The sequence below is a fragment of the Zingiber officinale genome, chromosome 6A, assembly GCF_018446385.1.
Source record: "Zingiber officinale cultivar Zhangliang chromosome 6A, Zo_v1.1, whole genome shotgun sequence".
NCBI lineage: Eukaryota > Viridiplantae > Streptophyta > Magnoliopsida > Zingiberales > Zingiberaceae > Zingiber > Zingiber officinale.
In genome coordinates this window covers 18,146,965-18,171,317 of record NC_055997.1, presented here as the reverse complement: position 1 = coordinate 18,171,317, position 24,353 = coordinate 18,146,965, and the positions used below count along the sequence as shown (strand labels likewise).

The 24,353-nt window shown below is 36.9% G+C and overlaps 1 protein-coding gene and 1 long non-coding RNA gene across 5 annotated transcripts; one reads left to right on the top strand and one right to left on the bottom strand.

Moving 5' to 3' along the window:
• Positions 1-7,389: 7,389 nt before the first annotated feature.
• LOC121993769 lies at positions 7,390-9,198 on the bottom strand. Its single transcript, XR_006115408.1, has 3 exons — positions 9,062-9,198; positions 8,707-8,857; positions 7,390-7,809 (listed from the first exon to the last, which is right to left on the bottom strand). It is a non-coding gene; the product is annotated as an uncharacterized LOC121993769 (long non-coding RNA).
• Positions 9,199-20,821: 11,623 nt separating this feature from the next.
• Positions 20,822-23,483, top strand: LOC121995983 (probable E3 ubiquitin-protein ligase XBOS36). Of its 4 annotated transcripts, XM_042549778.1 has the most exons (12): positions 20,822-21,098; positions 21,165-21,219; positions 21,292-21,346; positions 21,446-21,607; positions 21,695-21,959; positions 22,042-22,101; positions 22,180-22,251; positions 22,341-22,623; positions 22,747-22,804; positions 22,898-22,978; positions 23,190-23,282; positions 23,381-23,483. In XM_042549778.1, coding segments are annotated over exons 5-11 (630 nt in total). In that variant the 5' UTR covers positions 20,822-21,098; positions 21,165-21,219; positions 21,292-21,346; positions 21,446-21,607; positions 21,695-21,884; the 3' UTR covers positions 23,191-23,282; positions 23,381-23,483. The 4 variants fall into 4 exon arrangements, with proteins under 4 accessions (XP_042405712.1, XP_042405713.1, XP_042405715.1 ...); XM_042549779.1 differs by lacking the exon at positions 20,822-21,098 and having other exon boundaries at positions 21,123-21,346; positions 23,377-23,483; XM_042549781.1 differs by lacking the exon at positions 20,822-21,098 and having other exon boundaries at positions 21,123-21,346; positions 22,884-22,978.
• Positions 23,484-24,353: the final 870 nt, after the last annotated feature.

Here is a 24,353-nt window from a genome sequence, read left to right as displayed (position 1 = left end):
ATCCTGGTACTGGTGAAGTTTTTGGATGATAGTACGTTAGGGAAGCTTGGACATCGCATGTCTAGAAAGATATGACTTCGATCTGGTGCATTTGGCCAAGTGGAACTGACCGAAGCTACCCTTAAATGGATCCTAACTAGTTAGACCAAGGTTTAGTACTAAGTTCCGTGGATAAGACTATTCGGAAAACCTCGAAAGGTTGGTTACTTCTAATGATGTCCAAGTGACTCACCAAGCTTAGAAGTTTATCCGAAGAATGCCTATTTGTTGAGACCAAAGCTAAACCTGAATCTAACACAAGTTAAACCAAACTCTATAATTAAATCTAATTTATCTCACAAAATTATAGGATTCCTTGATTGAAAACTTAGATCGGGTGAGATGACTAAGAATCAAAACTAAATTTCGAATTAAATTAATTAAATTAAATTTTGAATTAATTAAATTAAATTTCGAATTAAGTTAATTAAATTAAATTTCGAACTAAATTAATTAAATTAAATTTCGAATTAAATTAATTAAATTAAACTTCAAATTAAATAACTAACCAGAACTATGATTAATTTATGTTAAATTTTAAATTAACTTTAAAAATTATTTTAAAATTAAATTAACTTTAAAAATTACTTTAAAAATAAAATTAACTTTAAAAATTATTTTAATTAAATTAACTTTAAAATTTATTTTAAAATTAAATTAACTTTAAAAATTACTTTAAAAATTAAATTAACTTTAAAAACTATTTTAAAATTAAATTAACTTTAAAAATTACTTTAAAAATTAAATTAACTTTAAAAATTATTTTAAAATTAAATTAACTTTAAAAATTATTTTAAAATTAAATTAACTTTAAAAAATTTATTTTAAAATTAAATTAACTTTTAAAATTATTTTAAAAAATAAATTAACTTTAAAAATTATTTTAAACTTAAAAATATTTTAAAAATTTTATATTTAACTTAAAAATTTAACTTTAAAAATTTTATTCTAAACTTAAAAATTATTTTCAAAATTCTTTCAAAACTATTTTAAAAATCCTTTAAAAACTATTTTTTTAAAACTATTTTAAAAATTATTTTAAAAATTATTTCTAAATTATTAAAAAAAAAATCTAGTTAAAAATTATTTTAATACTAAGGCACTTAAATTACTTAAAACTTAAATTTAAGACTTAATATAACTTAGAATTAAAACTTTAAATTCATACCTAAGATAAAACTTAAAACTAAAAATTTTGACTTTAAACTTAATCAAGTAATTAATAAGTAAATAACTAATTCTTTAAATCTAACCTTATTTGAGAACTAAGCTTGATTTGATTAGAACCTAAGTTTAACCTTATTAAAAATATTAAAATTACTCTAAGTCATTTTTTAATCAACCTTTAAAATATTAATTAATTTTATTAAAACATAATTAAAGTTTGACTTAAATTGAACCTTACTTAACCTTGTTTAATAACGAGTTTAACTTCAAATTACCACCAACTTTAAACTAAGTTAATCCAACTTAAAAGGAAGTAAATGAAAAGTTAAATTATAACTAACACCTTCATCAATTAATACAAAATTTAGATTATAGCAAAATTTAATCAATAAATTATTAATATTGATCAATTATTGAATTAATAACAACCTATCTTACTTAACATTACACTAAAGGTTAATTTATTTCAACTGAATCTAACATTAATTACGGTTAGTCAAATTTAAATGAACAATTTTATAAAGATAATTATACAATCGCCTAAAACACTTAGGTACGAAAATATGTTACGGTTGTAAAATTTTATATTAAGGGGATGTAATAAATAAGGAGGATTAATAAATTAAAGGAGTATCAAATTCAGGGGGAGGTTTATTTTTTAATTATCTCCTTAAGTGTTATTTTTTAATCTTCTCTTTAAAATATCTCTAGAAAATTCTACATTTGTGTTATTTTTTAAACATTTGTGTTTAAAAAATGTTTTCTTAGAAATTTTTTAAACCTATTTTTGAAAACTAACTCTTATAAAACTAAGTTGTTTTTAAAAAAATTGGGTTTTACCTTTTATTGAAAATTGATTTTGAAACTTAGATTTAACTTAGTTTTGAAAATTGAATTTAAAAATATAGTTCTTAAAATTTGATTTTACTTAATTTTGACAATTTGATTTGAAAGTTAAATTTTAGTTTTAAAAATTGCTTTGTTATTGAAAATTGTGGAAATTAGAGTTTTTCAAAACGTAAGTTTACAAACTAAGATTCTCAAAATCATTTTCCTTAATTGAATCTTTTACAAACTTAGTGTTGAAAAATAAATTTCAATCAGTTTTAAAAAATAGATTTTTTAAACTCAGTTTTGGAATTTTGATTTTAAAAACTTGTTTTGAAAATTTAAAATTTGATCTTGAAATTTAGAACTTATACACTTGTGTTTGAGATTTTGTCTATCTAAACTTAGCTATTTTTCTAAAAACTAAAAGCTAATGCTTTAAACAAGTTTTCAAAAGTTTAAACTCCCCCAGATTATCTTGACATTTTTTTTCTTTGTCTGAAGTCTATGCTTACTTAATCCATGCTTATTTTTGATGAATGTCAAAGGGGGAGGGTTAGGTGGTTAAGTTAGCTAAACCAATTTGAAAATACAAACTAACTTTAAAACCACATAAATGCATGTTGGTTCTTGCATATGTTTTCACTAACTTAACCAGGTTGTCATTCCATCAAAAAGGGGGAGATTGTTGGTGCGGTTAGCATCAACGATTTAACCAAGGTTTTGATGAATGACAAATCAGGTTAAGTTAGTCTATTGTTGTCTAACACTCTGATCGAGTGTGCAGGAGAAGTCCAGACAGGTCGACGGGCTGACCGGATGTCTGGCACGAAGCCCAGCTAGGTCGACGGGCTGACCGGATAGCTGGCGAGAAGTTCAAGCGGGTCGATGGGCTGACCGGACGCTTGGCAAGAAGTCCAGCTAGGCCGATGGGCTGACTGGATAGCTGGCGAGAAGTCCAGACGGGTCGAAGGGCTGACCGGACGTCTGGCAGGTGAGTAAAGGTAAGTCACTGGAAGGGAGTGACTGTGAGGACGCGTTCCCGGGAAGGGAACATTAGGCGTCGATCCGGCTTAGATCCATTTCGGATATTTAAGTCGAGATCGTGACTAGATTCTGGTCTCGGAAAGACAGAATCTAAGTCATACTTTTTCATGTCAAACTCATGAACTGTGCTAACACTTTGTTTTGTAGGAAATTTATTATACTCGCCTCAGACTAACCTTGTCTTGTAGGAGAAGGACCTGTTCTGGAGAAAGGGGATCCGGGCGCCCGGAGGTCCGGGCGCCCGGGAGGCAAGTTTTATCCCGATTGCGCGTCACCACGTGGAGCTCACTGGTTGGACCTGCCACGTCTCACCAGGGCGCCTGGAAGGGATCCGGGGCACCCTGAGCTTCATATAAAAGAAGGGGCAAGGGTAGAGCTTCGATATGAACTTAGAATCCAAGATCTGCTACTCTGTGCTCTTGCGACGCCACGAAAAGCTCTCCGACTCAGTGCTGGTTTTGTTTTAATTCTATTGTCGGTATTTTCTTTATCTGTCAATTCTTGTACTTAACTCTGTAATATTCGAATTGATAGTGATTACCCAACGAAAGTACTCACGGAGTACGAGCCTTCGAGTAGGAGTCGTCACAGGCTCCGAACGAAGTAAAAAAATACCGTGTTCAGTTTGTCTCAGTCTTTATTATTCCGCTGCACTTAACTCTTATTAACACTGTTTTTCGAATCGATATTCACCCCCCCCTCTATCGACGCTTCACGATCCAACAGTTTCCATTACAGGTCTTCTTGATTTAGGGTATTGCATTCATTTTTATAACCGAAGTGTTGAACTTAAGATTGACTCAGTATCAATCGGATATGATTTTTTATTAAATGGTTTTATGGTTGGTTCTTGATGTAGAACCAGATGTTAATTGTGTTATTGAGATTTTTTTTTCAAACATTGCTCTAAATACTAATGCATATATAACTAATGAGATTTGACATGCTAGATTATGATACATACATAGGACAAAAATGTATGAATCGTTTGGCTAGAGAGGTTATATTGGACACTTGGACTAAGATTCACTTGTCTATATGTGAGCATTGTCTTATTGAAAAAGCAACTAGGAAACTATTTGGTAAGGCTATAAGAGCTGAATCATCATTGCAATTAATTTATTCGGATATTTGTGGTCCAATGAATGTGAAGAGTAGACATGGAGCTTCCTATTTCATTACATTTATCGATGATTTCTCTCATTTTGGTTATGTGTATTTGATTTCTCATAAATCTGAAGCATTAGATTGCTTCATTCGTTATGTGAACAAAGTTGAGAATTAAATGGAATGTAAAGTTATGACTTTACGCACTGACCGTAGAGGAAAATATTTGTATGATATATTCAAGACAATATATAATGATAAAGGGATTATTAGACAGCTGATGATCTTTAGAACTCCACAATAAAATAGGGTTGCTAAAAGAATAAATAGAACTCTTCTAGATATGGTTAGGTCTATGATGGGGCAAGGTAATTTGCTGATCTCCTATTGGGGAGATGCATTATTAGTTACGGCCTATGTACTTAACAAAGTATCTTTAAAGTCAGTTCTATCCACCCCATATGAACGTTAGATAGGTAGAAAATCGGATTTAAGTAATCTGAGACCCTGGAGGTCGGCTTCTTATGTTCATGATAGTTCTCACAAGTATGAAAAACTAGGACCGAGGGGTAAGAAATATATATTGATTAGATATCATGAGACCTCTAAAAGTTATGTTTTCATAGGTGAGCAACTAGGTCTAGATGCAACCATCTTTGAAATAAATTCGAAATATGTAACTTTTCTAGAAACAGAGTTCTCAACCAGAGGTGATGTTGATAAAAGTGTTCCTTTTTTTAGGAGGATGAGATATTATCAAGAAGAGAGGTGCCAAAAGAGATGTCTGAGTCTAGTCAACCCAGTGGAAGTGATTTGCCAAGTCATAAGTTGACTTCTCAACAACTCAACTTATGAAGAAGTGTTCATAAAATTAAACCTCAGAAATGATTTGATATTGAGAATAAGGTATTAATACCACTCTAAGTTGACACAATGAACCTCGAACAATTGAGGAAGCATAAAGATGCTCAATTAGAGAAAAAAGGGTAAGTTGCAATGGATTAGCAAATGGAGTCAATGAGAAAGAATTATGTTGGGATTTAGTTGATCTTCCTCTGAACCGAAGGGCTATTGGAGATAAGTTGATTCTCAAAATCAAGAGAAAAGAGGATGGATCGATTAATCGATACAAAGCTCGACTAGTTGTAAAAGGATATACCCAAATGAAAAACATTATTTTTTAAGAGAAGCTGAGTGCTTCTTAGAAGTGAAGATCATGAAAGATCAATCAAAAAGGCTTTTGAATTTGTCTCAAGAGGATGGATCGATTAATCAATACAAAGCTCGACTAGTTGTAAAAGGATATACCCAAATGAAAGACATTATTTTTTAAGAGAAGCTGAGTGCTTCTTAGAAGTGAAGATCATGAAAGATCAATCAAAAAGGCTTTTGAATTTGTCTCAAGAGGCTTATATTACTAAGATGCTACAATACTTCAATATGTCGAATTGCAACATTGTATTCCAAGACTCCTGATGAAATAACTGAAATAAAACCATATGTCAATGTTATTGGTAGTTTGATGTACACTATGTTGTGTACTCTTCCTGTTATAAGCTATGTTATTGGCTTAGTTAGTCGTTTCCAGTTAAACCTAGGATCAAGACACTGAAAAGTGGTGAAGAGGATATTAAAATACCTCAAAAGGATCTATGATGAGCTTGAAGGACTGTACAGATGCAAATTGGGCATGAGACTTTGATGACAGAAAATCCACATCAGGCTATACCTTCTTGCTAAATGGTGACGTCATCTCATGGAATAGCAAGAAGTAGACTTATGTAGTCTTGTCGATAATGGAAGTTGTGTGGCTTGGCTTGTGTAGCCTTGTCGATAATAGAAGTTATATGGTTTGACTTGTGTAGCCTTGTCGACAATGGAAGCTGTGTGACTTGCGCATCCGTTGTGCAATAATCTGTTTGGTTGAAAAGGTTCTTGAAATATTTGAAGATTATTGAGGACAGTGAGAGTTTTATAACAGTATACTGTGACAATCAAATTGAGGATCCCAAATATCACAGCAAATACAAGCATATAGAAATTAAGTATAATTTTGTAAGGGATATTATGGACAAGAAAATGATAATTTTTTAGTATATCCTACACGTATTATACTTGCAGATCCTTTCACTAAGTCATTAACTAAAGAGTTATTTCAAGGATATGGAAAGTCTTTGTGATTTCGTAAAATGCAACACATTGTAAAATATCATGATCTATTCAGTGTATATGTTGTTATATTTTAGATTAAAGTCTCGATGAGGATGTTAGTAGGTTAAGATTAGTCCACTCACATGAATAATTATCTCTATTTGTTAAGTATAAATAGAGGTAAGACTGTTACTTATAGGATAGCTTATGTAGATGTGAATAGAAGCATACCTATAAGTTAAGGTCACCTTGATAATTGTGTCAAGATGAGATCATTTATATAATGATCAAAGTAAATGTACCCACTATTTACTAAATCTGCTTAAGGTCATATTGGAATTCACATATTAAATTCAGGATTAGATATTAGGTATGTGTAGATCGAAATCTGTATGATGCTAAAATTGAGAAAAACATGAGCTCTTTTTAGTAAAGAGAATAACATCGTAACATGTGTTTCATACCATATGTGCTATGGCAACCAGAAGGGTAGTAGAAGAATGGATCCATGCTTCTCTACTATGTGAGACCCTTGAAATTATAAGTTAATCTAAATTTTATCTTAAGTGACTATTTAGCTGTCTACTTGAAGTTAAAATCACTACAAAAAAACAGGGCTTCAGAGACGAAAAAATCAGTTTCTGAAAGTCACTTTTCTGTTTCTAAAAAAGGTTTGAGACAGAATATTCCGTATCTAAAATCCGTTATTGAAAGCCCCATTACTAATTTAAGAGACAGAAATATTCCGTCTCTAATTTAGAAACAGATTAAAAAATCGTTTCTAAATCTGTTTTTAAATTAACCAAATAAAATAAATTTCAAATACAAAATCTGTCTCTAAATTTTGTTTTAAATCCGTCATTAATCCATTTTAAATAACATATAAAAATTAATTTTAATCTGTTTATAAATCTGTTTATAATTATATTTATAAATATAAATATAATTTTATTTTTTAATATATTGCTATTTTTTATTTTTATTATATTTCTATATTCTTATCTACTACAAGAAACACACACATTCCAAATAAATAATTAAAATAACTAATTTCTAATCCAAAAGTATCATAAAATTAACATTGGGATAAATAAATATTTACATCGTCTAAGCAAATGTATAAATTTTTAAATCTCACCTTAAGTAATCTAATCTTTACATTCTATCACGACGCTCATGATCACAGGGATCAGATCCTCCTAGATATAAATGATTTGAATATTTCACCTTTTGAATCATTTTACAAACCTTCTCCTTTTCTTTGCTTTGCCTACCTTACTTGATAAACTTTTCTTCCCATTTTTTGTGATAAGAAGTTCAATACTTTGTTACTTTCAATAATGTCTTCATATCCTCTTGCTAGTAGCATGCATGTCTATGATTTCTTCCCTTTGCCCTCCCTTGTCTCGAACTCCATGAGATGAATTACTTCATACGGATTAATGAACCAACCAAGTTTGTTGAAACAATCTAGAAAAAATCAAAACATGAAATGAGTAAGTTTAATAAATATAAAAACAAGCATGCAATGAAATAACCTATATAAAAAAAAAAGACTACTTACTAACAGTACAAATTTATATTATCTCCATTGAGATTTGGACCACAACCTAGGGGAGAAATGAGATAATCAAACTTAGGACAATTAACATGCAATGACATTATTTGTTTAAAAATCTATACTTGAGTCTGGGTCATAATTCTTATATTCTCGTAAATATGTCATCAACAACATTCTAATCAACCGATTATATTTTTAATTGATATCAAGTTCATTATCCTAACTAATTTTCCAAGTCTTGACTTATTTGTCATCCTTGCAATCTTCAAAACCCCTCAACAAAAGGGGAAGCACTTTTCATCCTGAGAGTCCAAAATAACTCATGAACATACATACACTTAATTTTAGTAGAAAGCTACAAATTTTAGAACAGCTAAACCCTGGTCGATTGATGCACAACCAAACTTTCTTCACCATTGTTTTCTGGTCCTCTTGAAATGCTACACTCATACAAACGAGATCATATCAGACTAAATAATAAATTTCTTTTGCAATTATATTTACACTAGAAAAAGAAACTCTTGGAGTTTGAATTTTGAACCAAGCATATATAAATTACTTTGATAGATATTTCACAATAGCAATGAGTCACCAAATTCTTAAAAACCAATTTTAGAAAACTACTATCTTATTCACTAAGATTTTCCAATCAAAACATATGAAATTACATATGGAACACCGACCAAGTCTTCAACCTTGATATTTGATATTATATTCTAATACAATTTACAAAATTTAGAATCATGGATATATTGTATCTCAGTAAAGCAATCTAACAAGTTTAAAAGACATCATTTAGTATTTACCTTGCACTGCAGTTGCCTAGCCTTGATAGGAGAGGAACCACTAAACCAATTTAATGATTCAACATGGAATGTCAGCCGCCTTTTATTTAATGAAAAGTAGTTTCTTGATTAAGAAATCACATTGTTATGTACAAATTTTTCAGCAACATACCTGCAATGATTGATTCAAGTAATATGAAACTGAACTAAACATTAGTCATAAGTACAACTGAATCATGTAATGCAGTGAATATCAGAAAATAAGAGAGAAGCATTTCTATCACCACTATAGTGTTCATGCAACGAAACGAGGCAACAGAGCAAGATATGTGTTGAGGCAATACAGCATACTAGGGTACACCAAGAAGCCAGATACCTTGTTCTTTATGGAATTTCGATCAAATTTAACTTTGACAAGTAATGCAGACCTTGATATCAGCGTCTGAGGCCTGATAGATCTCTAGAGCCTTAGCTTCGAGTTCAATCTTCCTCTCCTCAAACTCCTTGGTAATCTCCTCCTGCAACATCAAGATAGATTATATATATAAGCAAATTAAAGAAGAAGAAGAATTAAGAAGAAAAAAAATATTGTTGGCAATTAATTATCGACTTGTGATTCCTCAAATGACTTGCAGGCCTATGTGGAAATTAAGAATTGAATGAAATCTAGAGCATTAAAGAAATTTAATCCTAATTGCATCCAAACGAAGAACAGAACTTATAGCAATTGAAAGAGACAAGACCAGTAGAAATTAAGTAAAATAAAGTGCACGAATTTAAACTTAACTATTGGAAGAAACATTTTGTCAAACACCTTAAGAGCATGAATCAAAATGACATGGGTACATGCAAACCTAAAACATGGGAGAACATCTTAAGTACAAAAACATTAAACAATCAACCATGCAAATCAACATATCGACCATTGAAGAAGAAGCTTGCTGTTCAGAATCTGATGAAGGCCGGAGATGTTTGTGGGAAGCCGGTGCTGAGCATAAAGTGAAGAGCTCTCCGAAAGAGGACCGTTGCTTGCTTAGGGCGGCCAGATCTTGGAGATGTTGTGGCCGGATGTTGACTATGAAGGACCCCTTATCTTCTAGCCCGAAGAGAAGAGGGTTGCGGTTTGGATATGAAGTAGAGAAACTCTGTCGTGGCCTGGATGCTGGTGTCGGCACGTCGGGCCAGACAATCATGAAGAGCCACTGGAGGAAATGATGGCATTGGCTGGAATCGCGGGTAGAAAATGACGGTGGGAAGATGGAGAGGAGATGGTCGGCCGGCGGCGGTGGAGTGGTGGTGTACCGCCGGCCCCTTTGGTGGAGTGATGGCGAAGGAGGGAGAAGTGGCGTACCGGCCTTCGCAGCGTGAGAAACCGAGCGAAGGAGAAGAAGATGCGTGCTTGTGGATTTTATTTCCCCAGATCTGATCCGACGGTCCTGATCAATCCAGATCTGATGGAGCGGTTGAGATCAAATCTGAGTGAATGGTCGAGATCCACTAGAACCCATTGAATGGTCAGGATGGCTAGATCAAGATGAGCGGCTCAGATCATGCTAGATCTACACAGATTGGCCAGAATCAACCAGATCTTGATGAACGGCTAGAATTAATCAGATCTAAATCTTTCATTTAATTTGCTTTAGATATAATCCAATGACTCAGATTTCTTCAGATTGGACTTCTCATTAACTCAAGTCTTTATGTTTAATTTGGTTCAACTTGAGCTCAATCCATAAAAAACAAAAGTACACAATTATAAGTAGAAATCCATAAAAATAGGAAAAATTATAACAAAACTCATAATATGAATTCAACTCAATAAACATGAGAAGAACCAACAATTAATCATATGAAAGGATTAAAACATGAAAATTAAGGACAAAAATAATGTATCAAAATGTTAGTTATCAGCGATTGAGCGAGGAAATCCCACGAAATTGCTACGACGAGAGAAAGAAAGGGAAGGGTTGATTTAGGTTACAAAGAGGGCTCAAGCAAAAAAAAATATATTAAGAAAAAAATAATACAGGCTAATAAATTTTAGGGAAAAAATAGTCCATAATATTTGAGAATAATGACATAATCCAAGTTTATTTCATCACAAATTTTATTAATTTAGAAACTAATTTTTTATCTCAATTGTTTATATTTTAAATGATATTTTTAACATTTTTTTTAAAAACCTATTTATACTTAATATTTTTTAAAAAAAAAATTATATAAAATTTTATTTCAAATCTATTTCATATTTCATCTCAAATTTCATTTTATACATTATATTTTTAAAAATAAAATAAATTCATCTTCGTTAAATTTTAAATAATTTTAATAGAAATATGGTTTCAAATTCTATTTATAATCCATATTTATTTTCCTAATAAAAATTTATATTTTATTTTGTATTCAATTGGTTTTAAATTCTAGTTTAGTTTTTTATATTATATTTTATTAAAGTAAAACAAATTAGTGATTTAGTAGAAAATCATTCTTTGATTTATAAAAACTTGAAACAGATTTTATTTCTGTTTCAAATATTCATTTATAATCTGTATTTATTTTTGTTTATAAAAATTTATTGACAATTTCATCTCAAATTCATTTTAAATTATGTTTCAAATTTATTTTTGTATATTTTATTTTTGTATATTTTATTTTATTTAACTAAAACGGATTAGTAATTCTGTACAAAATCTGTTTCTGATTTACAAAACTTTGAAACGGATTTTAATTCCGTTTTAGAAATCTGTTTCTGACGCCTTGTTTTCTTGTAGTGAATCAGTGTTTGCTACTTTAGCATGTTTCCTATTAGCTATAAATGATTCACTCTATGAAATATAACTAAGAAAGCGACTGATTAAAATGAATAGATTCTAGCTAAAGATGAAGATTAAATAGATTTGTATCTTTTGATATTATTCACTGGTCGACCCATTTTTGTTATGTATAGAAATGATTATGAATATTGAATATGAAATATGCTCTTGACATAATAGTCATTATGAGGGATTAGAGATGTTCATATTATTGTAAATAAAGATTATTTAATCTGGATAAATATCAAGACATGGATATCTCCAAAATAATGATTGTGTGCCACTGGGAGATTGAATATTTCCTGGATAACGGATATGTACTGTCAGGAGAGAGAGTATGTACCATTATGAGAATGCCTCTAATTTGTTCTATAGAGCAGCTATGTAAGGTGTAACAATCTTCTTAGCAATAATTGCTCAGTATTTCGATTGGGATGATAGGGTAAAAGCATATGATGCATCTATTGAACAAGTATTTTGATTACATGTTGCTGTGATTATTAGTACAGGAAGCTTCAGATGATCAAACCTAAGTTTTGATTATGACAAAGGGTTCAAAGTTAAGGTTTGTTGTTATCTAACAAGTTGAACTGAGTATGCAAGAAAGTCCTAAGTGATCTTAGGCAAAAGAAAATTCTTAGCCGCGGTTAGGTAACGAAGTCCTGGTCTGGGGGACTGGATAAAGTCTTGACCGGTCGAGGACGTTGGCCAAATCCTAGAAGGTGAAAGTCCTGGGGTCGTGGACACTAGGCGGAAGACTGGACGGGTCAGGGATCATAAATCCAGCATGAAGTCTTGACGTCTCGGATGTTGAGAAAAAGTCTAGATGGTCTGGAGGACCGGTCTGTTGGTGCAGCGGGGACCGGTAAGAGGGGGGTGAACTGCTTGCAGATAAAAATTATACCCTCCTCAAAGCTTTCCAACTCTTAAAATAAAGCAACAATATTAAATCAACTACAGAAATAAAAGGAGACAGAAATTAACCTGGTTACAACCAAGAGGGTTGTTAATCCAGGGCAGTAAGAAAAGCGCAGTAAGAAAAACTCCTTCTCAGAAGGCAGAGAAGCCTTTTACACTTTGACAGCACAGTAGTTGCTTAAACAGAGATTACTAGAGTTGCTATTTCGTTCGTGATCGTTGTTCTCTAAAGCTGCCCGAGACCCTCTTTATATAGGGGTTCTCGAGCTTATCAGATCACTTGATCTTTCGGGATCAGGTTTGACTCGAGAGGGATCGGTCGACCGATCCCCAGGTTCGGTCGACCGAACCTGCTGTACCTGCCCAGTCTTCCGTCCAGGTGCAGTCTCTGAGGATGAGCTTTTGTTCGGTCGACCGATCCTTATGTTCGGTCGACCGATCGGCCAACAGTCTCCAGCTGAGTTGGCCCGATCAGTTTGCTAGACTAAGTATGTGGATTAACTTTGGTTCGGTCGACCGATCAGGAGGTTCGGTCGACCGATCAGGAGGTTCGGTCGATCGATCAGCTTTACCAACGGTCAGCTTCTGACGTGGCTTCTGACGTGGCATTGACGGTTGGCTGCTGATTGACTTCGGTTAATGAAGGGTTCGATCAACCGATCAATAGGTTCGGTCGATCGAACCGTTGACAAGTCAACTTCAAGTTGACTTGCTCCGGTTCGGCTCCTTGGGTGATTGCGGCCATCCGGAATAGGGCTCACCCGAACCCAGTTCCCGGCCTTCTCCTCGAGCAGGCTTCCGTCCGGCTTCTCGTCCCTCGAACGCTGCGCACGTTCTTCTTGCTCCTCCGGAGTACTCTTCCGCAGCTCTCTCATCCTTTGGACGCACCGAGCCCGTCGGCTCCCTTCCCGTGTCGTCCTTCACGCTAGCTGCGTCTTCCGCTCGACTTCCTGCGCTCCTAAGTTCCTGCACACTCAGACACAGGGTTCAAACACAGCGCAGGACCTAACTAACTTGGTTGATCACATCAAAACTATCACGTGGTCCAACACGGTCTGGCAAAAGATAATCTCTCCTGAGAGGAATAGGTGAGAATGCATTCTCTGAAAAGGGAATAGTAAGCGTCAGCCTGATCTAGAGTTTCAGTTAAACTCAAAGTCAGGACTGGATAGTCCGAAGGCTGTCAAAACTTATTATACTTCATATATTATTGTCTGGACTAACCTTATTTTGCAAAAAAAAGGTTGTAGAAAAAAACTAGTCCGGGTGCTCGGGCAAGCCTCAATGAAGAGGCGGGGCGGGTGCCTGGCTAGGCACCTTGGCGGTTCGGGCACTCGGAGGTGCTCCAGCTGCCCTGACGACTAAAATTTCATCAAATTGTTGAGTTGGAGCGCGACGACTAGTCGACAATCCAGGCCCCGGAGGGAGTCCGAGCGCTCGGACGTGGATAAATTTTGAGGATGAAGTTTCAACGAGAATTTGCCATGTCAGCACAGTCCAAGCACCCTGTAGGAGATCTAGGTACCTCGACGGGGTTATAGAAGGAGCCTTTGACCAGTAGCTCAAACACATCATTTCAAAGAAGTTCCTCTTCTTCGCGCTGCTCAGAAAATGCTTCTACGACGCCCAAACTCTGCACCGACGACCGAAGGGACGATTCTTCAAATCTATAAGTGTCAATACATTTACATTATTACAGTTATTTAAACATTGTAAATCTATCTGTACATTTTGAATTAATAATGATTGCCCAATGAAAGTACTCTCATGTGCGGGCCTTGAAGTAGGAGTCCCCACAGGCTCCAAACCAAGTAAATCTTAGTGTGTTAGCATTGTCTGTTTTCCTTTCTTTCTTTATTCTGCTTTCATATTTGTTTAAAAAACTCGGAGAGACAAGCGCCAACTATCTTACAGTGATGTGGACCATTCATGACTTTCTAGCATATGGAACAGTTTCTAGATGGAGCACAAAGGGTTATAAAGCATGTCCAGTATATCCAATTGAAACTAAATCTCAAAAAGTACAAAGTAAAATATACTGCACATGCCACCGTTGATTCTTGAATATGCAACACCCATGGGATGATTAGGACACAAGATGATTGGGACTACATATCTTGATCGAGCTTTGTGAGACTTAGGATGATTGAGACTACATATTGTTAGACTCCTAAGGTTATTTTGATGTGATCAACAAGTTAAGTTAGGTCCTGTGGTGTTTTAGCCTTGTGTCTAAGTGTGTAGGAGCTTAGGAGCATAGAGAGTCGTGCAAAAGACGCAGCTAGCGAGAAGGACGACACAGGAGAGAGCCGACGGGCTCGGTGCATCTGAGGTACGAGGTGTTGCAGAAGAGTACGCGGGCGGACGAGAAGGAGGCACGCGGCGTTTCCGAGGGACGAGAAGTCGGAGCGGAAGGTTGCTCAAGAAGGCCGAAATTGGGTTCGGGTGAGCCTTATTTTGGTTGGCTGAAATCACCCAAGCAAGTGGAGCTAAAGCAAAAGACTCGGACCAAGGCGAGCAGCACCGAAGCTGAGGGCCCGGACTAAAAGTCAACTAAGTTGACTTTAGTGGTCCGGGCGCCCAGACCCATTCCGAGCGCCCAGACAGGTCCGTGCGCCCCAAGCGATTCCGGGCTCCCGGAACTGGATTTTGATCGGATCGCAATTAAACGTGATCCGTTGCGAAGGGGATAAAATTTTATCCCCCTCTAGGTGCCTAGAGCCATCCAGGTGCCCCGACCAAGGCTATAAATACAGCCTTGGTCCAGAAGCTATTCACTCATTCAAGAATTAGCAATACAACACTTGTGTGCTTCCATTTCTAGTTTAGCTTCTCATTTCTTATACGTCATTGTTGTAAGAGGCTTCTCTGCCTAAAGGAGATACTAGTGTGATTCACTCCTTGGATTAACAACCTCCTTGGTTGTAACCAAGTAAACTCCTGTACTTCTTCCTTTTAATTTATTGCTTTTAATTATATGTAAGTGTTACTTTAAAAAGTCCGAGAAGGGTTTTTCTTTTGATTTTGTGCAGGGCTATTCAACCCCCCTCTAGCCGGCCAACGCGGTCCCAACAAGTGGTATCAGAGCCAGAACGCTTCAGGAGGACTAACCGTCGATCGAAGCACCGAACAAATGGTCAGACCGAGCATATACCCACCGAAGTTTGAGGGGGAGTTTGCCAGCTAGAAAAAACGAATGCAGGTATTTTTGAAAACTAACTTTGATTTACTTTTAATTATGGAATTCAGTTTTGTAGTACCGGAGGGCAAAGAAAAATATCAGTGGACGAAAAAGGAGCAGGCCGACTACGTGGCAAACAGAAAAGTAGAATTTCATCTGCTGAGTGTCCTTCCACCACAAGAAGTCAACCGGATCGACAACTACAACTCAACAAAGGAACTGTAGAAAAAGTTCCTTGAGCTGCACGAAGGGACGCCCAAAGCCAAGCTCACAAGATGGGATGTACTTTGCAACCAGCTCACCAGCCTGAGACTTGAAGAAGACGAAACAGTTGCGCATCTGCACTCGAGAATTAAGGAGCTTATCACCGGACTGTCGAATCTCGGAGAAAAGGTAAGTAATCGAGATTCGCTAAGGTACGCACTCAATTCATTTCCTAGAAATACTAAATGGGCATCACTAGTAGATGTCTTCTATATCTCTAAGGACTTAGAATCTATTTCCTTAGAAGAATTATTTTCCACGTTTAAAGTGCATGAATCAAGATATGCAGATACGAAGGAGCCGAAGCACAACGTCACCCTAAAGGCATCAAGAGATGAACAAGAGTCAGAATCCTCTCTTGACGATGAAGAAATGGTAATGATGGTAAGGCGATTTAAGAAATTGTGTAAATCTATAAAAACTAACCATCCACAGGGTAGAAAGAAAATAATGATCCAATGCTACCACTGTGACGAAGAAGGGCATGTCAAAGACAACTGCCCCAAGCTAAGGAACAAGGACAAGGACAAAGGAAAGAAGTCTGTCCAAACAAAAAAGTTCAAGACACTAAAAGTGACGTGGGACGATACGTCGTCCGAATCGGAAGTCGAGGCCTTCTCCGAACTTGCATTAATGGCAAGTCATCAAGACGAGAACTACGATTAAAGCTTGTCCGAAATGAGCATCGAGAGCATCGATGAAGGGGGAGCTACGTCGGAAGAAAGCAGCAGTTCAAGGGGAGACACAGACAACGAGATCGACAAGGTAAGTCAGGTACAATCCCTTCCTCCCGATAAATTATTTAAGTTTGTTAAATTATTAACTAAGGATTGCTGTAAGTTAGAAAAAGAGATTAAAAATTTAAAAGTAATTCTAACTAAATTTTGCCCATTATAAGAGTTAGACAAATTAAAATTAGAAAATAATAATTTAGAAATACAAGTAGATAACTTTAAAAAATCATGCATGCTCACAAAATACAAATTTTAGAAAATACAACAATCTAAATTGGTATGTTAGATATTACAAGGGACAAATTAGGAATATTTCAAAGAAGTATGCCCCTAAGAAATTCTTAGTTAATCCAGTTGGTTGGAACCTATATTGAATTCCAAAGTCTTGTTTAACGTAAACTCTAAATTAGACTTAGCGCTTTCAGCGAGAAAATTAAATATTAAATTTCTTTAAGAGGCTTTGTCTAAGAAAGTGGTTATTGCTCCAATAACCAAGAAGGCCTAGTGCCTCGCCACTGCTTGAAAGTCAAAATATTAGAATAAAATGTTTAATTAACTTACTGATAAAACATTAAAATTAAAATTAAATAATACTTTAAAAAAAATTTAAATATTTTTTTTCTGAAAATGACTTAAAATTCTTTTTAATCGTAGAATGTTTAACTTAGAAAAATTTTCTTGCATTAAATTTTTTGCTTAGAAAAATTCTCAAAAATATTTATTCTTGCAAAAAAAATTAGAAATTTTTTTTAGAATATTTTTTGCAAAATTGTCTAAACTTAGAATTTTTTTTCCCAAAATAAAGGGTATTGAAATAAGTTTCAAAATTCTCAAAGTTTTCAAATTATTACCCTTAGATTTTCTTTTGGAACCCTATTTTTTATATGATCAAAGAGGGAGAAGGAAAATGTTTAGTCTAGGGAGAGGTAGATCAATATTTTTTATTTTTTTACACTTTATTGCAATATTATTTGTTTTACATTTATGTCTATTTACCCTAACTTAACTTAGGTTGCTCACATAAAAAAGGGCGAGATTGTTGGAACCCAAGGTTGTTTTGATGTGAACAACAAGTTAAGTTAGGTCCTGTGGTGTTTTAACCTTGTGTCTAAGTGTGCAGGAACTTAGGAGCACAAGGAGTCGAGCAAAAGACGCAGGTAGCAAGAAAAATGGAACGGGAGAGAGACGACGGGCTCGGTGCGTCTGAGGTACAAGATGCTACGGAAGAGTACATGGGCGGACGAAGGAGGCGTGCGACATTTCCGAGGGACTGGAACCCGGAGCAGAAGGTTGCTCGAGAAGACCGAAATTGGGTTCGGGTGAGCCTTATTTCGGTTGGCTGAAATCACCCAAGCGAGCGGAGCTGGAGCGGAAGACCCAGACCGAGGCGAGCAGCACCGGAGCAGAAGGCTCCGACCAAAAGTCAACTAAGTTGACTTTAGTGGTCCAGGCGCTTGGACCCATTCCAGGCGCCCGGACAGGTCTGGGCGCCCGATGCGATTCTGGGCGCCCGAAACTGGATTTTGATCGGATCGTGGTCAAACGCGATCCGTTGGGAAGAGGATAAAATTTTATCCCCCTCTCGGGAGCCTAGAACCATCCAGGCACCCCGACCAAGGTTATAAATACAGCATTGATCCAGAAGCTATTCACTCATTCAAGAATTAGCAATACAACACTTACGCGCTTCCATTTCTAGTTTAGCTTCTCATTTCTTATACGTCATTTTTGTAAGAGGTTTCTCCGTCTAAAGGAGATACTAGTGTGATTCACTCCTTAGATTAACAACCTCCCCGGTTGTAACCAAATAAACTCCTATGTCTCATCCTTTTAGTTTATTGCTTTTAATTATATGCAAGTGTTACTTTAAAAAGTTTGAGAAGAGTTTTACTTTTAATTTTGTACAGGGCTATTCAACCCCCATTCTAGCCAACCAACGCGGTCCTAACACATGTGTAATTTGTTTGAATCTGAAGCATTTCAGGTAACTCATTCTATAATAAATATCTTTTTTATATAAAAATTTAGTTATTTGTTCTATAACTCTTATTTTATGTATACAAAATTTTGTGTTGTAGAAATGATCTGCAATAAATGCTGAAATAATGAGAAACTCCCATATAATCATTACGAAGGTTCTAAATCATTCATTCAATATAATTATGATAGTGTAAGTGCTATTTATAGTTTTCATATATTGTTTATGTTGGGACCAAAATGTAGGGGGTGAATAGCTCATCGCGTGCTTGTGGTAGGCGTTGCTTGTTTCTTCAAGGATGTGCAACAGAAATACAAAGAAACAATAGCATACAATGCTAACAAATGGATTTTACTTGGTATCCACCTCACAAAAGGTGACTAGTCCAAGGATCCACGCACACACACCCCCTCCACTATGAATAACACTCCTTTATGGTAACTACCAAAGGCGGAGAAGCCCTACAACACTCTCAATACAAGAAGAAGGAAAGGGAAACAAAATACAAGCAAAAGCTTACAAGTTATGCAGTAAAACTCTAACCCTAACTTCTTGTTGTTGCCTGCCTCTTGATCTTGGATCACTAGCAAACCTTGCTCCAAGAACTCTTCAAGACTTGGCGGTAGAGTGGAGAAGAAATGTGGAGAGCTGCTGGAGAGGATCGGAGATTAATCGTAAAGTCTCTTCCGAAGGAATCGAACGCCTGCAGCTTTTATCGACGCTAACGGTCGGATCCCGATCGATTGGATTGCTCCCAATCGATTGGGGAGGCTTTGGATCGATCGGCTGATTGATCCAAAGCGTCTCTGTGCTCTCGGTAAATTACCTGGATCGATCGGCTGATCGATCCAGGGCTTATCATGCGAAATCGCAGCTCTCAATCGATCCACTGATCGATTGGAGTATCTGGATCGATCGATCCAGCGCTGCTCTGTGCGATCGCGTACTTGTCCCAATCGATCCACCGATCGATTAGGAGGAGGTTGTCGCGAAGACTCGCCCAATCAATCGGCCGATCGATTGGGCATGAGCCAATCTATCGGCTGATCGATCCAGCTCATGATTTCTCCCTGAAATCAAGTCTAAAGCCTCCTTAACCAACATCCGGTCAACCATGACCTGTTGGTTCATTGTGCCTAGCATCCGGTCACCCTTAACCTGCTAGAACTCGCTCACCAAGTGTCCGGTCAATCCCTTTGACCCACTTGGACTTTTCTCCTCTTGCCAAGTATCCGGTCAATCCCTTTGACCTACTTGGACTTTTCTCCTCGTGCCAAGTATCCGGTCAATCCCTTAACCTACTTGGACTTTCACCAGATGTCTGGTCAACCTTGACCCATCTGGATTTTCCCCGTGCCTGGCTTCACTCACCAGAACTTCTCATCTGCCTGGCTTCACTCACCAGGACTTCCCTTCTGCCTAGCTTCACTTACTAGGACTTCTCTTCTGTCTGGCTTCACTCACCAGGTCTTTCACCTAGCTTCACTCACTAGGATTTTCACACTGTCTAGTTTCACTCACTAGGTCTTTCACCTGGCTTCACTCACCAGGATTTTCCTTCTACCTGTCTTCACTCACCAGAACTTTCAAACTGCCTAGCTTCACTCACTAGGACTTTCCTTCTGCCTAGCTTCACTCACCAGGACTTTCTAGTCAGGTATCCGGTCAACCTTGACCTACTTGACTTTCCTTCACTTCTCAACTGGTCAACCTCGACCAAGCAGGAATTGTATCAACAATCTCCCCAAATGAACAACTGCACCTGCATTGTTCATATCACCTAAACCCAATATATTGTCAAACATCGAAACCCAAACCAAGACTCAAGCTTGGTCAACCAGGTCAACCTTGACCTAAAGGATATTGCATCAACAGTTTATTGATTAAAATATTAACATATTATTTTTTTAGACCGATCAGTCATAAATAAAAGAGTAGATTACTGTTGATCCTGTTCGAAAGTAGGCGAGTGAAAAGCTGGGAGGTGGCGACTTTGCTAACTGGATGTAGACATTGCTCTGCTCTGCAAAACAGATAACGTCAGTGCCGACACTACAAGAAAAACTCTCATAGACATCGATGGAACAACAGCGGTTTTAAGCAAAAACCGATGTCTTTGAGTATTTTACATCGGGTTTTCGAAAAATCGGTGTCTATAAGCGCAGATTTTCGCTCATAGACATCGATTTTTTAAGCAGATGTTTATGAGCGCTTTTTTTCGATAATAGACACCAATTTTAACAGCGGTTTTTAAAACCCGGTGTCTATGATAAAATTAAATAATTTAATTTTCCCATCAATACTTAGTCGAAATTTGCAACATTTCACTGTTCCCTCCAAACCTAAACCTATATCGCGTCGTGCACCATATACTGTCGCGACGCCACCACCACTTTCCTCCTCGCCGCAGGCCGTCCAACCATCTCTCTTAGCTTCATCTCCCTCTTTCCCTTCTTAGATCGATGCCTCTTCCTCTCCCGATCAGGGTTGACTCACGACGCATCTCCTCCACCTCCTCCCTTTGGGTAAGAAGAGGAACCCTTCTTCGCATTTCGAGAAAGGAGAGGTGACGAGTTGGTCTTGTTTTCTAGGGTTTCAGAGTAGTAGCGGCGGAGGGAGGCAAGATGAAGACGACTAGGGGGAAAGGTGATACTAAGTTCCACCGACCGATGAAGACGATCAAATCGTGCCTTCTATTTCTAAATTCTAAGTTTGCAGGAACCTCACCGCTGCCCTCTTTCCTCTCTCCCTTTCGATCTTTGCTACAAAGATGGTACCTTTGCTTTCGACTACAGCATTCTCTGTCATCCTCGACTCCCTGCGGTTGAAGTTTTTCTCTCCTTATCTCGATTTGATTTTCATTTCATTACAGCTCTTCTTCTCGTACTTCAAGGAGTTGGTAGGTAAAGAAGTGACGGTGGAGCTGAAGAATGATCTCACCATCAGAGGAATCCTCCACTCCGTCGACCAATACCTCAACATCAAGCTTGAGAACATCAAAGTCGGATTTGGTTAAATCAATTCTGCGCTTCTGGTGTGTAAAAACCCAGTCAAATCTCTCCTCCTTTCCATGGATTTGACGAAAACAACTCGTTTTTAATAATTAAAAAAAATTCACCAGACACGCCATCGGAATCGATCGACCATCTTCGATCTCCATGCCTTACGAAGCTTTCCTTTCCCTTTCAATACCACAAATCGTACGTGTAGCCGACATGGGGAATTGCTTGGGGTTATTCTCTTCCTCGAGGAAGTAGCTAGTTAGAGCGACAGCAGAGGGCGACACAGAGGGAGCGAAGAAGTTGCTGGAGATGAAGCCAGGGCTGGCCAGATCCTCTGGCTTCTCCTCTCCGCTGCACATTGCTGCTGCAGGAGGCCATTCTGAGGTATGATAAAACCGTTTGAGATCGAGAGGAAAAAAAAGGAGGAGAAATAATGCGCTGAGAATTCATTCGATCTGATTCGCAGATTGTGCTGCTGCTGCTCGAGCATGGAGCAGGCGTGAACTCCAGGAGCTTCTACGGACGGGTGAGTTAGTTCCAGATGTCTCCCTCCCTCCTTTTTAACGCATTCAGGCGCTGAAGTAAATCTCTTTTCGTGTCGAAGACGCCATTGATGGAGGCATGCCGCAGCGGCTGCTGGGAGGCAGTGCAGGCCCTGCTCGTGTTCGACTGCGACGTACGTGTTGTTTGGCGTTTAGGGTTAAATTTGGAGTTTCTGAAAACCCTGAAACGATTTCTTCTTCTTCTTCTTTTGTTTTCTCAAAGGTTTCCAAGGGTTCGTACTGGAATGGCCGGACCGCGCTGCATTCCGCAGCTGAGGGTGGGCACGTGGCCTGCATCAGGCTGCTCGTCGCTGGGTTTCTGTCTGCCGGGGGGGACGAAGCCAAGCTCGATGGTTTCGTAAACCAGGCCGCGAGCAGCGGCGTCACAGCTCTCCATTTGGCTGCGTTGAGTGGAAACGCAGGCTGCGTGCGCCTGCTGCTCGACCTGCACGCTGCTGTCTCAGCTGAGGCACTCTGTCTCTCCTCCCCTGTCGTAGCCTCGATAGGTTAATTAATCAATTTCACCATTTTGTTTCTCTCATCTCTATGATTTTCATCTAGATATCATTCAATAAAATATAATTGATGGTAATTTACACCAAACTTCATATTCTCATACTGTTTGACAGGAGCTGGAAGCACTCTTTGCATTATGCAGCATCCACCGGAAACCTCAAGAGTTGTCAGGTTGGCAAGCTCTCTCATTTCATCACTTTGCTGTGTGATTCTAAAATGAACTAATTGCATCTTTGTTTAGGTTCTCAAGCTTGATGTTGTCAGGTTGGCAAGCTCTCATTTCATCACCGCCTCAATATCAAGCATGACTCCAGGCTCAAGGGCCTCATCAAGATGTTGGATTTGGTTAGTTCCCTTGTCCTGTGGAACAGATCTAACCCTGGATCTCTTCTTGCATTTTTTTTCAGTGTGATCTGTGCGTTTCTACATTTTTTTACTGTCGCTTTACTTCTTAGCATCTTTTCTTTGGTCGTGATCGTTTGAGCTAATCTTTTTTTCATCATCGTCGCGAGGGATCCTAATGTATATGCAATACAACTTTTTGTTTTCTTTGTAGACGATTAATCTGGCGGCAATCTGCACTCCTGCTGATTATCACACCCGCCCACTAGACACCATCTTCAGTAATTTCATTGATGCTCTCCCAGTTGTTAGTTTTGAGACCCCTAGGCTTGTTCATTTCCAGTTGGATTTTTTTTGTACTCTTCTTTGGTATTGATTTAGTTTATTGTGGCATGTGCAAGTTAGGTATTGCTCAGAAAACAACAAATGCGTCATTCACTTCTCAACATGTGAAGTGTATGGGAAAACGATAGGAAGCTTCCTACCCAATGATCATCCTCTTAGAAAGGTATCATTGACATTTCTACATTTGAGATGCTATAAATTAATGAAACCATTTTCTTGATGATACTTTTAATTCTCCATTTCTTAATAACATTGCTTCTCGATGGTAATGACCTTCTTTCTGACCTGAAAATGAATGTTTATTGTGGGTACTATTCAAGTTGTTTCAATAGTCATGTAATGAGTTGAGGTTTACCTAGAAATAAGAGAAATATCATAAAAGATTCTAGAAAGAAAAACTAAAAAAAATCTGATGATATATTTTTATTTATTGTTTTAAGTACTAGCTTTTTGCTCTGACATTAAATCGCCACAAATAATAATGTTGATTATTTCTCATCATGTTTTGTTCTAAGACTCAAATTTCTGTTAATTAATATTATAACATTATCAGATGAGTTTAATATCTTGTCGTACATGGTTATTCCTATTTAGTATGCATGTAGATTTATATGTACATATCTATATATGTGATTTCTCTGTGGTTGAGTCCTCTCTCGACTTTGTCATTTTATTTCATTTGACTTTATAGTAGTGTGGATTGTGATAAATAGTCATCTTTTAAATCCTATGATTGTATTTATTATTCTAACCTTAACATATTTTCTATGATAGAACAAGAAAGAAAGGAAGAAGGTCCGTGAGGTTGGCATCTTGAAAAAGGATCCTGAGGCTATTCGAGAGCAAATTGAGAAGATGGAAAGAATGAGTAAGTAATTTGGCCAAGATCCCCTTAAAATTCTTTTTTCACTGATATTGAAATATGATCTTTTGATCTCATTGGTCTTCAACGTAACAGTTTGTTTTTACTTTTTTTTTTTCTAGGCATTCTTATAGTCCTCTTCTTTCTAGATTGAAATTTGATGCTTCTAGA